General features: G+C 53.8%; 1 protein-coding gene and 1 pseudogene across 10 annotated transcripts in view; one reads left to right on the top strand and one right to left on the bottom strand.

The window, feature by feature from the left end:
- Nucleotides 1-13,094, top strand: part of LOC110149418 (kinesin light chain 1) — a 111,591-nt gene that overhangs the window by 61,132 nt on the left and 37,365 nt on the right. For all 10 annotated transcript variants that reach the window (XM_070477748.1, XM_070477747.1, XM_070477746.1 and 7 more), the window contains 2 exons: nt 9,064-9,325; nt 11,169-11,399. In XM_070477748.1, coding sequence (XP_070333849.1) covers nt 9,065-9,325; nt 11,169-11,399 — 492 coding nt within the window. In that variant the 5' untranslated portion in view covers nt 9,064. Of the gene's footprint in view, nt 1-9,063; nt 9,326-11,168; nt 11,400-13,094 lie in introns of those variants that run through there.
- LOC110150523 (dihydropyrimidinase-related protein 3 pseudogene) lies at nt 3,741-5,718 on the bottom strand (annotated as a pseudogene).

Below are 13,094 nucleotides of genomic sequence, written 5' to 3'. Positions count from 1 at the left end.
TTTTGTCTTCATTATTTTACTTAGTGACTCTTACCATTTGCAGTCAGGGTAGAGAATTTTTTGGGGACTTGAATCCTGAGAGTTGGAACTTAGTAATAATAGCTTTGCCTGTTGAACTGTGGATTTAAGAGATTTGATAGGAAGAAGAACTTGTTTTAGGAACTTAATTCAGATGTTGGATTTCTCAGGTTCTGCCTTGGAGATCATGCAGTTAAGTATTTAGTTCCTTTGCTTTCCCAGAGGAATAATGGGACTTTAAAGAGTTCTCTTTTTGGAAATAAAAGCACAGTAAACAATTTCACAGTGAGAGACTATTTTTTGGGGGCTCCAAAATCACTGCAGGTGGTGACTGCAGCCATAAAGTTAAAAGATGATTGCTCCTGGAAGAAAAGTTATGACCAACCTAGACAGCATTTTAAAAAGCAGAGACATTACTTTGCCAACACAGGTCCATCTAGTCAAAGGTATGGCTTTTCCAGTGGTCATGTATGGATGTGAGAGTTGGCCTGTAAAGAAAGCTGAGTGCCGAAGAATTGATGCTTTTGAACTGTGGTGTTGGAGGAGACACTTAAGAGTCCCTTGGACTGCAAGGAGATCCAACGAGTCCATCCTAAAGGAAATCAGTCTTGAATATTCATCGGAAGAACTGATGCTGAAGCTGAAACTCCAATACTTTGGCCACCTGATGCGAAGAACCGACTCCTTGGAAAAGACCCTGATGCTGGGAAAGATTGAAGGCAGCAGAACGGGATGGCAGAGGATGAGATGGTTGGATGGCATCACCAACTCGATGGACATGAGTTTGAGCAAGCTTCTGGAGTTGGTGATGGACAGGGAAGCCTGGGGTGCTGCAGTCCATGGGGTCGCAAAGAGTTGGACAAGGACTGAGCGATTGAACTGAAACAGTTTCACGTGGTTAATTAGAATAGCCTGAGGCCAGATGTTGTGTGTGTCGCTGAGGGGAAGGGAGGGGAGTATTTCTGAGCCCTTAACCACGTCCCAGGTCAGGTGTGTATCCGTGCCACTTGACGTGCGGTGAGATCACGGCTCCAGGAGTTCACGAGGCGGGTGAGCGAAAGGCAGGGTGTCTGACTGGACTCAGATGCGCTGCCTCTGATGCTGCTTCCCCGGGTACCTGTGAGCAGGGCCAGGCCTGTGCTGGCTGAGTCCTCCTGCGTGGTCTCCTCAGGGCACACTCCTCAGCAGGCTTGGAGGGAGGGCTGACGAACCCGGGTGTCTGAGATCATCTGGACGCCAGTATTTTTTACCTTTTAGACGTCACTGTGACCCTCTGCCTTAAATCTTTGAGCTCTTCACTGTGATGGTCTGCAAAATAGTGTTTCCTCAGAAAGGTGGTTTCCAGATCAGACTTTAGTGGGAGATATTTCTTGGCTGCGTCGTGTGTTTTGCGGGATATTTGTTCCCTGACCAGGCCCTGAACCCAGGCAGTGAGAGCAAAGAACCATAACCACCTGGCCGCCAGGGACCTCGTTTACATAAGTTCTTATCTGTCTTTCCTTCTAGTTCTCTGCTATTTTATTCATAGGATGCTCTTTACCTTCATCTGTATGTGTATAGATATTTGCCTAAATTTTATTCTGGTTTCTTGTGGTGTTTTTTTTACCTTTAATTCTTTATTCACTATGGAATTTATTTTAGTGTATAGTGAGGGTAGGAATGCATCTTCTTTCCACCTCGATAGACTGTTGCCTTAGTGCTATTTTTTATGTACCCCACCTTTGGTTATAATGGGCTAGCTTGCAAATGAGGGAGAGAGTGAACAGACTAAATCTCGGTGCCACTGTGTGCTGCCCTGTGATGAAGCAGTGGGCAGAGTTGTGTCTGTGTGGTGGTGATCCCGATGGGAGGTAAGGAAGCTGTTAGGATAAAGGCGTGTGCCTGAGGAGATGGACAATTTGGAGAGTCTTGTTCTTGTAACACAGTATTTGAAACGTTATCTTGTGGATGAGGTAGTGAAGGTATTTTGTGTTTATTGTAGAGGGCAGAGTTTGTAAGTCTTTAGTGGATAGAAGTTACAAGGGGAGGTGGTATCAACGTGGCAGGAGGACTCAGTCCCTAACTGAAGTCTGGGGCCGTCTACCACGGAACTGTCCAGTAAAGCGCTGAGCTATGGGCCTGCGTCTGCAGACCTGCCAGGTCATTTGTCGGGCGTTCCTGACACCTCAGCCCCTGGGGGGGGGGCAGTGCCGAGTCCTGCGTGGCGCTGTGCTTCGTGCCTTGCCTGCACCCCCCTCCACGCCCCAGCGCCTGCGGGGGCGGCTGCCGCCCACAGCGCCCAGGAGGTTTGGGCCTTGCCGCGCTGTGGGGATGGCTTGTGGCAGAGCCAGGCCTCAGGCTGCCCACTGCACCCTGAGAGCTGTGGGCCCAGGAGCATTTGGACTCTGTGATTAATTTTCTTTTGAGAGTTTTAAAAAGATCTGCCTTAAGTGACTTCTTTTTGGTGGTGTGTGTGCGCGCGTGCGCATGCATGCACGCATCCACATAACATTTGTACTCGTCATTCCTGTGTATGGCTAAAACTGTTACAGAAGTTACTTAACGGAGGCGTCTCCTGGTTGGAATGGCCAGTCTCTTCACTTCGTTCTGCCTTGTGTGGTCTCCCTGCTTTTATGCAAACACTCTGTCCCCCTTTCTCTTTTTTGTAAACATGACTGTCCCCACTCCCCTTTTCAGCCACCGCTACAACCTGTAGAGGTGTGACACTGCTCATCCTTACAACCCGACAGGATTTGGTCTGTACAGAGAGACAGAGCAGTTGCTGGCAAGGTGTTTGGCTTTCTGGGGAGAAGCAGGGAGCCTGAGGCCAGTCGCGGGCTGGAAAGTGAGTGCAGCGTGTCTGTGTGTCCCCCCCCCCCCCATTGTCAGTGAGGGGCGTCTCCTCCTTCTCCTCCCCAGGGGTCTTCGAGCCTCACTCCCGAATCCTGGAACCCTGGTCTGCATTCACTGCCTCCACCCTGCTCCCTGGGAGTGCCCCGTGGTGAGGCCTCTGTGCTTTCACTGTTGTGGCCTCAGTTCAGTCCCTGGTTCGGAACTTATATCCTGCAAAAAAGCCACTTCCCTGTGCCCAGCGTCTGTCAGTCCATCCATTCACCAGGTGGTCTGTGGGTGTGGGAGCTGTCCTGGGTAATGTGCATCTGGCAGGCTACAGGATGGGGTCCTCCTGCCTTTTAAATAGAGCTCACATCCACGGGGACGTGAGAAGACAATGAGAGAACAAAGATTCGGTGTCGCAAGTGCTCTGCGGGAAATCACCCTGACATGGTGGATTCCGACTTCCATCCCTGTCACTCTCCTGAACAGGCTTTCCTGATGGTCACTGTTTATGGCCTTAAATGAATTACAGGATTTAAAAGCAGAGATGATAGTAAAACTAAGAGCTGATAGTAAAAAGAGCCATTGCTTCTTTTCAGCCGTCATCACCGCTTTGCTGACCTTTTTTATTTTTTGGAAGCAATGGTTGGGTTCTGGTGTTTTAGTAAAATGTTCCAAGGGATAAAATCTACTAGGAGAAGACATGACAGAGTCCCGAACCCAAAGATCGCCTTCCTTGTCTGCGGACCCCAGGGGCCGATGGTGGAGTACCGGCTGCCCCGAGCGGCCATATTTCGTGGAAGTTAACATACTTCCTCAACACAATACACAAGACCCGCTATGTTCACCCACCCGCCTCCCCCGTCCACACCCTACCCCAGCCCCTCTGAGCCCTCCGCTTTGCTCTGGGTTCCCACCACCCACTCACCCCAAATAACCGGCGTCCCTTTTGTTCGTTTTCCTGCCGTCCCCGCTTGTCTGTCCCCTTTTCGTAAGATGCAGCACTACACACGCTCTCAACACTATATAGCAGACGCTTTGCCTTAGTGGCCTGATTGCATGCATGTAAATGGGGGAGGGGCGTCAAACAAATCCAGGCTATGCATCAACAGAAATCAAAGCAATATTCGTAAAGCTAGGCAAGCGAGGGTTAACATTGGAGAAACATAAGGCTTGAGGCTTATTGATTCTTTAGATCGAAACTGTTTGGATTCGCTTTCCTTCTTAAATATTGGTGTACCATTTTGGCTTCAAAAGAATCTCTTCTTGCTTCTGCCCCTCTCTTTGGGGGAGGGGCCGCTTAACTCAGGGATATTATGTTAGGGGGCGCTACGATGCGCTTGCTGGACAAGCAGACCCCCTCATCCACTTGGTGCCTGACAGGCTAAATCCGGACTGATGCAGGTTCCTCACCAGCGGGTTGGGCCATGTGGGAGAGCCCCAGGTGGAGCCAGCGAGGGTGCCCCCCTTGGGCGTGGTGGCCAGGTCGAACACCGGCCCGTCGTACATGCCCCTGGGCACGGCGTGCAGGTCCGCCGTCTTCCTCCGCGCTTTAATGAGCTTGTAGACGTCGTCCAAGAAGGGGCTGCAGGGCATGAAGCGGCCAGCCCCCTGGGTCACATGCAGATTGCCATCTTCCAGCATGATCTTGCCCTGGCAGATGACCACCAGAGGAACCCCGCGCAGCTCCATGCCCTCCAAGATGTACTCTGCAGCCGACTGGTGGTTCTTGGCAGAGACGATCTTGACAGCATCTGGATCCCAGATCACCAGGTCGCTGTCAGAGCCCACGGATATTCTTCCCTTGCGAGGATACAGATTGAAAATCTTGGCAGCATTTGTGCTTGTCACGGCCACAAACTGGTTTTCATCCATTTTTCCCGTGGCCACAGCCTTGTCCCAGATGACAGACATGCGCTCCTCCACACTGTTGGTGCTCTCGGGAATGGCTGTGAAGTTGTCCTTCCCGATGGCTTTCTGGGCAGTGCTGAAGGTGCAGTGGGCACTCCCAGAGAGCTGCAGGTCTCCACTGGCCAGCAAGGAGTTGATGTAGTCTGGAGTGGTCGGGTCAGGACTCAGAGGTGGATGTCACAAAGGCAGCTGCCTTGGCCCAGTTCTTACTCCAGTAATGGGTCCCATCCGTGCCCAGGCTGGCAGTGATGGGCTCACCAAAGACCACGTTTCCTTTTTTCCTGGCTTGCGAGATGAGGTCGGCCGCACTCTTGCTCATGACCTTCGTAACGTAGAGAGGACAGTTGGTTTGGCTAGCAACAGTGATGGCTCGGGACACAGCCTCAGCTTCCAGGTCCTCTGGTCTGCTCAGCACATGGCCTTCTGGGCCAGTTATCCCCATTTCCAACATCCAGGTTTGCTCCTGGGCGGTGATGTCCCCGTTCTCAGCGTGCACCTGAGCGATGGCCCCCAGCTCCCCCAGACACGTGAAGATCTCCTGCAGCTCCGTGTTGGACACTTGACACCAATCCCTGTAGGCCGGGTAAACCAGGAAGGAGTTCACCCCTTTGTCCTTGATGAGGCCCCGCGCCTCCTGCTCGATGCTGTCGTTCCGGTGGGTGGGTCCGCGTGTAAGGCGTAGTCGCAGCAGCTCTTGCCATCGGCCCACTCCTGCCACTCCTCACAAGCCTCCGTCAGGCTGGACTCGGGCTTGGGCACCACATGGTCAGTGATCATGGTGGTGCCGCCCGCTGAGGCAGCCTTGGTCCCTTGGAAGAAGTCATCCACTGTGGTCATGCCCTTGTATGGCATCTGGAAGGGAGTGTGGACATCGATACCTCCAGGGATCACCATCTTCCCATTGGCCTTGATGGTCTTCACTCCTCCAGGGACAGTCAGATTGTCTCCAGTTTGCTTTATTAAGCCATCTTACATGTAAATATCAGCATAAAAGGATTGATCATTATTGATGATTCTGCTTCCCTTGGTCAGAAGATGGTCGCTCGTGATGCGCGGAATGTTCTTCTTGCCTTGGTAGGACGCGGTGGCGGTGGCTGCAGCAGCTGCCTGCCTCTCTCCTCCTTCTGCCCCTGGTCTCCCGCGCCTTCCTCAGCGCAGAGCGCCCCGAGATCAGGTGGAGCGAATGGTGTGCTGGCTGCGGCCACTGCCTCCGCCCCCATCCCGGTCTCCTGCGGCGGCTGCCAGAGACAATAGTAAATCTCCCTGGTCCCCCTTTTCACCCCCGACACCCCCCCCGTTCCACACCCACCCACCCACCCCCACACACACACCTGTACCCACCCTCCCACACACCCACCCACACACCCACACCCACCCTATGCACACACACACACACCCACCGTACACACACACACACCCTCCTCACTCGCGTTCGTGCCCAGGCTTTGCTGACCTTGTTTTATGTTGTGCCCTTCTCCGCTACACACCCACCCACACATACCCTATGCACACACACCCCCACCCACCGTACACACACACACACACACCCACACCCTATGCACACACACCCCACCCACCGTGCACACACCACACACCACACACCCACCCTATGCACACACACCCCCACCCACCGTACACACACACACACACACACCCTATGCACACACACACCCCACCCACTGTACACACACACACCCACACCCACACACACCCTATGCACACACATCCCCACCCACCGTACACACACACACACACACACACCCACACCCACCCTATGCACACACACCCCCACCCACCGTACACACACACACACACACACACACACCCACACCCACCCTATGCACACACACCCCCACCCACCGTACACACACACACACACACACACACACCCTATGCACACACACACCCCACCCACTGTACACACACACACCCACACACACCCTATGCACACACATCCCCACCCACCGTACACACACACACCCACACACACACCCACACTCACACACACCCTATGCACACACACACCCCACCCACCGTACACACACCCACACCCACACCCACACACACCCTATGCACACACACCCCCACCCACCGTACACCCACACATACCCTATGCACACACACCCCCACCCACCGTACACACAGACACACAGACACACACACACCCTATGCACACACACACCCCCACCCACCGTACACCCACCCACCCACACACACCCACACACACCCTATGCACACACACCCCCACCCACCGTACACACACACCCACACACCCACACCCTATGCACACACACACCCCCACCCACCGTACACACACACACCCCCACCCACCGTACACACACACCCACACACCCACACCCTATGCACACACACACCCCCACCCACCGTACACACACACACACACACACACACACACACACACACACACCCTATGCACACACACCCCCACCCACCGTACACACACACACACACACACACACACACCCTATGCACACACACCCACACACACCCTATGCACACACACACACACACACACCCTATGCACACACACACCCCACCCACTGTACACACACACACCCACACACACCCTATGCACACACATCCCCACCCACCGTACATACACACACACACACACCCACACCCACCCTATGCACACACACCCCCACCCACCGTACACACACACACACACACACACCCTATGCACACACACACCCCACCCACTGTACACACACACACCCACACACACCCTATGCACACACACCCCCACCCACCGTACACACAGACACACAGACACACACACACCCTATGCACACACACACCCCCACCCACCGTACACCCACCCACCCACACCCACCCACACACACCCTATGCACACACACCCCCACCCACCGTACACACACACCCACACACCCACACCCTATGCACACACACACCCCCACCCACCGTACACACACACACACACACACACACACACACACACCCTATGCACACACACCCCCACCCACCGTACACACACACACACACACACACACACCCTATGCACACACACCCCCACCCACCGTACACACACACACACCCACACACACCCTATGCACACACACCCCCACCCACCGTACACACACACACACACCCTCCTCACTCGCACACACACACCTTGTTGTGTGTTGTGCCCTTCTCCACATTCCTTCTCCCTCTTGCTGTGCTCTTGTAGTTTTTAATTGTTTAGCTCTTTGGCTGTGCTGGGTTGTGGTTGCTGCCGGTGGGTTTTCTCTGGTTGGAGTGTGTGAGCTGCTTCTGCTGCGGCTCCTGGCTCTAGAGCAAGCGCTCACTCATGGCTCACGGGCTCAGTTGTTCTGCAGCCTGTGGATGCCATGTCCCCCAGGTTGGCAGGCAGATGCTCACCCACTGGACCACCAGAGGCGTCCCCTGGCATCTCCCCAGCACTGGCCGTGCTGCTGTCTCCTGTGTCACCAGGCTGCAGTCAGCGCAGTCCTCTTGCCACTCTGATTGCTCTGCGTTCCTTTGCTGGGTTCTCTCTTTCTAGCTGTGACTGCTTCTCAAGGTTTTATTGGGTAAATATGCGATGGAATTTACTGACCCTTTTGCATTTCGTCCCTGGAGAAGGAAATGGCAACCCACTCTAGTACTCTTGCCTGGAGAATCCCATGGAGGGAAGAGCCTGGTAGGCTAAGTATAACAAAGAGTCAGACAGGACTGAGCGACTTCACTTTCACTTTCTTCTTTTCATTAAGAGAAAAAAGCTGGTAAACATTCAGAGGAAATTTGTTCACTGAGACCTTGTGTCTTGGAAATGTCATTTGGATGTTCTGCTGCTTTTATTGATTTATTTATTTTTTCATTTATTTTTATTAGTTGGAGGCTAATTACTTTATAGTATTGTAGTGGTTTTTGCCACACACTGACGTGAGTCAGCCATGGAGTTACGTGTGTCCCCATCCCATACACTGACGTGAGTCAGCCATGGAGTTACATGTGTCCCCATCCCACACACTGACGTGAGTCAGCCATGGAGTTACGTCCTGATCCCCCCTCCCTGTTGTGCTGCTTTTAATGTTTGGCTTTACTGTCGTTTCTTCTGTAAAAAAATTCAGACATAAGCCAGAAAAATAATTAATTTGGTCTGCAAAGGAAAAACAGAAACAGTGCATTTATAGTATCTCAAGGGAATAAATCATAATATACTTATTGTTTACCTGTAAAAGTGTTGATTTAAAAGTCTTCATATGTGTGCTTTGCAAAAGGTGTAATGTAAATCAAGCCTGTAATGCGATGTCTGACTCTCTCCTTTTTCCGTTCTAGAATGCATGACAACATGTCCACAATGGTGTACATGAAGGAAGACAAGCTGGAGAAGCTCACGCAGGATGAAATCATCTCCAAGACAAAGCAAGTGATCCAGGGGCTGGAAGCTCTGAAGAATGAGCATAATTCCATTTTGCAGAGTTTACTGGAGACACTGAAGTGTTTGAAGAAAGATGATGAAAGTAATCTGGTGGAGGAGAAATCAAACATGATCCGAAAGTCCCTGGAGATGCTGGAGCTTGGCCTGAGTGAGGCTCAGGTACGGTCTCATGACATGACCGTGAACTTCCCAGTCTGGGAAAACGGAGACTGTTTGGAATATGAGGTTTAAACTAGAGGGCAGATACAGAATAACCGGAGTCATCTTATATGCGGGTTATGTATGCTGTGCAAACGATGAGTGATTGGGGCATGCCTCAGTTTTAAAAAGTAGAGTGAAAACAGAGGTAAGCCTTGGTGTCAGTTGGGGTTTGATTCAGCTGCACAAAAGCAAAAGCGTCCGCTCACGTGTCGGAGGTAGACTGCGTCACTGCCGGTGGGCCGTCCCAGACAGCTCCACTGCCCTTTTCAGGAGAGGGAGGAGACGCCCCTCACTGACACGGGGGGTGGGGGGGGCATGCAGACACGCTGCACTCACTTTCCAGCCTGCAACTGGCCTCCGGTTTCCTGCCTCTCCCCAGAAAGCCAGACACCTCGCCAGCACCTGCCCTGTCGCATCTGTACAGACCAAACCCCGTCCAGCCCAGGTTCTCAGGCTGTTGGGTCCCTGCCCCTGCTGCCCTGCACCCCAGCCCGCCTGTCTCATGGACCAAGACAGGGTCCAGCTGCTGCCACGTGAGCCCGTCCTGGGACTGTGAAGGGCGCAGGGAGGTCGTGCCTCCCTCTACTTCCTTGAACTGTGCCCGGCACTCTGCTTGCATTTCATTGGTTCCACGGGCACATCTAGTTGTGAGGGACACTGAAGAATGGTGCCTTGCCCCTTAAAGTTCCAGGTTCTTAAGCCTGAGGAAGCAGGGTGAATGAATGTTGGCCAGCAGCTCACTGTCTGTGAGTGTGAGCCTCCTTTGTCAGGCTGGCAGATATTGGAGTTAAAAGGAGGAGGAGGGAAGAGCCCCTTATCCTAGACATTCAGGTTTTAGACCTGGGAGGATAATAAGAAGGCAGGGCAGGTGCACGGATTGCCGAGAGGACAGACCGACCGAAGCCAGCCTTCCTCCACAGCCCTTGTCCTCCCAGGAACATGTCTCTGCCGCAGGCTGGCCCTTCCCTGAGGCCCATCAGTGTATCCCCGGCAGAGCCCGGCGGGGACCTCCGCCTGCGAGTGCGTCAGGGCGTCCTGGCTCTCGCTGTTGGCCACGGAGCCTCCCTCCTCCCCTGCAGTGGCGAGGGCGACTTGCCCCGTCTGCAGCCCACTCTGCACATGCATCTGTGTGTGTGCCTGCGTTTGCTCATGGCAAAGAGTCTCTGAGAAATTCTCTTGGCACCACCTAGGTAAAAAATAAACGAACACAGCTTCGTCAGAACAGTCGCTGCCTGTCCACCACTAGTCCTTTAGAGGTGCTTTCAGATAGAAAAAAATTGTAATTTTTTTTAATAGATGTTCTGAGCAAGTCAATATTCTTTTTTTTTTCCCAAGAGGGAAGGCAGAGGCGTTTAATTTAGCTGTTGTCTCAGTCAGATCCTGCTGCTAGAATAGAATGCCGTCAGGTCAGGGCTTCAGCAGTGGACGTTTATTTTCCACAGTTCTGGAGGCTGGAAGTTCTAGGTCAGGGTATCAGCACGGTTGGGTTCTGGCGGGAGCCAGCTGGTTTGCTGATGGATGCCTCCTTGCTGTATTTTCACCAGGCTGGGGAGTGGGGTGGGCAGAGAGGCAGAGGCAGAGAGAGAGAGAGAGATGAGTGGGTAATATTCTTGATCATGCCCTGCATGTAGCTGGTGACTGAAGGGTGGAAATCGGAAAGAGCAAACTGCGCTTGTATGGACTCTGGAGCGTGCGTCTGTGAGGGTCAGCTGGTGCTGCCGCCCCAGGGCGCTTGTGGAGGCGGAAGGTGGCGTTTGGTAGGCTGAGCGCTGCAGCGCCATCGGCGTCTCTGTTGGTCCAGGTCATGATGGCGCTGTCGAACCACCTGAACGCCGTGGAGTCGGAGAAGCAGAAGCTGCGTGCGCAGGTGCGGCGTCTGTGCCAGGAGAACCAGTGGCTGCGGGACGAGCTGGCCAACACCCAGCAGAAGCTGCAGCGGAGCGAGCAGTCCGTGGCCCAGCTGGAGGAGGAGAAGAAGCACCTGGAGTTCATGAACCAGCTGAGAAAGTACGATGACGACGTCTCGCCTTCGGTGAGTGGCTCCGCGGGAGTCGGGGCTCGCGGTGCGCCGTCCCCGCGGGGGCTCCGTGGGTGGCTCCGCGGGAGTCAGGGCTCGCGGTGCGCCGTCCCCGTGGGGGCTCCGTGGGTGGCTCCGCGGGAGTCGGGGCTCGCGGTGCGCCGTCCCCGCGGGGGCTCCGCGGGAGTCAGGGCTCGCGGTGCGCCGTCCCCGCGGGGGCTCCGTGGGGGCTCCGTGGATGGCTCCGCGGGAGTCGGGGCTCGCGGGGCGCCGTCCCCGCGGGGGCTCCGTGGGGGCTCCGTGGATGGCTCCGCGGGAGTCGGGGCTCGCGGGGCGCCGTCCCCGCGGGGGCTCCGTGGGGGCTCCGTGGGTGGCTCCGCGGGAGTCGGGGCTCGCGGTGCGCCGTCCCCGCGGGAGCTCCGCGGGAGTCAGGGCTCGCGGTGCGCCGTCCCCGCGGGGGCTCCGTGGGGGCTCTGTGGGTGGCTCCGCGGGAGTCAGGGCTCGCGGTGCGCCGTCCCCGGCAGGGGTCTCGGGGGCCAGCCATGCTTTCCTTGCCCCCCCCCCCCCCCCCCCCAGCCTGCCTTTAACGTGGCCAGAGATTAGCGGTGCTGGGCGGAGTCCCTGGGTGAGTCATATACATTCTCTTTGGAGTACTTTTCTCATATGTGTTTTTTTTTTAACAATTGTCAGAAAATGTAAAAGTGTTTGGTAAACACAAAATAAATGCGTGAGGTCTGTCCCAGCTTGAGATCTGCGGGGTGCCCTTGGTGCTTCCTGTCAGCTCCCTGCCCAGCCCGCTGCTGGATGCACCATCAGCGGTGCCCGTCCAGTCTGCTGTTGTTGGGGCTCGGGATGCCTCTGTGGTTTGTGGTGGATCTTGGCTTTGTCTTTTTTTTTTTTTTTTTAATAAAAAGTTTTATTGGAGAAAAATAGAACCACCACGTACACAGGGAAAAGAGCACAAAAATTCAACTGATACAGAACTGAAAGTCACAACTACCCAATGTTGTTTTCGATTACTTTTCAATTTCTTAAATGGCTTCCATCAATTTTTTAAATAGCCTTGCCAATTTTCAGCTGAAATAGAATCAAGTTTTCAAAAAATTAAGAGCCTCAGCGAAGGGACCAGCTTTTAAGATAACAAAGGTGACACCAAGAGTCTCCTAATAGGACCAATTCTACCGAAAAATTCTTGAAGCACATAACTACTGAGTCTGGTAGAACAGTAGCTCAGAGACCATCAGGGATTAGTTAGAATACTGACGCAGACGGTCCAGTATGCAGAGAGGGCAAACAAAAAAACTGCATTTCCCTGTCAGATGAGTCCACGTAAGAAAACCAAGGAGGTGCTAAGAAAATACAGGCAATGGCTGCTCAAAATAATTAAGAAGGCATTCTAAATACCACATGTTATTAGACAACAGTGTGTAAAGTGATGCAATTAGAAAACAGGCAACTTAAAATATGGTCACAGGTCTTTGAGAACTCAAGAAAACAATCAATAGCGAACACAAGAGCTGAAAGTCTTCTCAGCTGAGGGTTGAAAGTGAGAGTGAAGTCGCTCAGTCATACCCACCTCTGTGCGACCCCGTGTCCTGTAGCCCAGCAGGCTCCCCCGTCCCTGGGGTTCTCCAGGCAAGAGCACTGGAGTGGGCTGCCGTGTCCTCTCCACTGGCTTCGTCTTTGAGACCGCCCCCGCCCCGGCGCATC

Source organism: Odocoileus virginianus, chromosome 16 (genome assembly GCF_023699985.2).
Source record: "Odocoileus virginianus isolate 20LAN1187 ecotype Illinois chromosome 16, Ovbor_1.2, whole genome shotgun sequence".
Classification (NCBI taxonomy): Eukaryota; Metazoa; Chordata; class Mammalia; order Artiodactyla; family Cervidae; genus Odocoileus; species Odocoileus virginianus.
The sequence above is the reverse complement of the archived record's forward strand: the minus strand, read 5'-3'. Positions and strand labels throughout refer to the sequence as shown.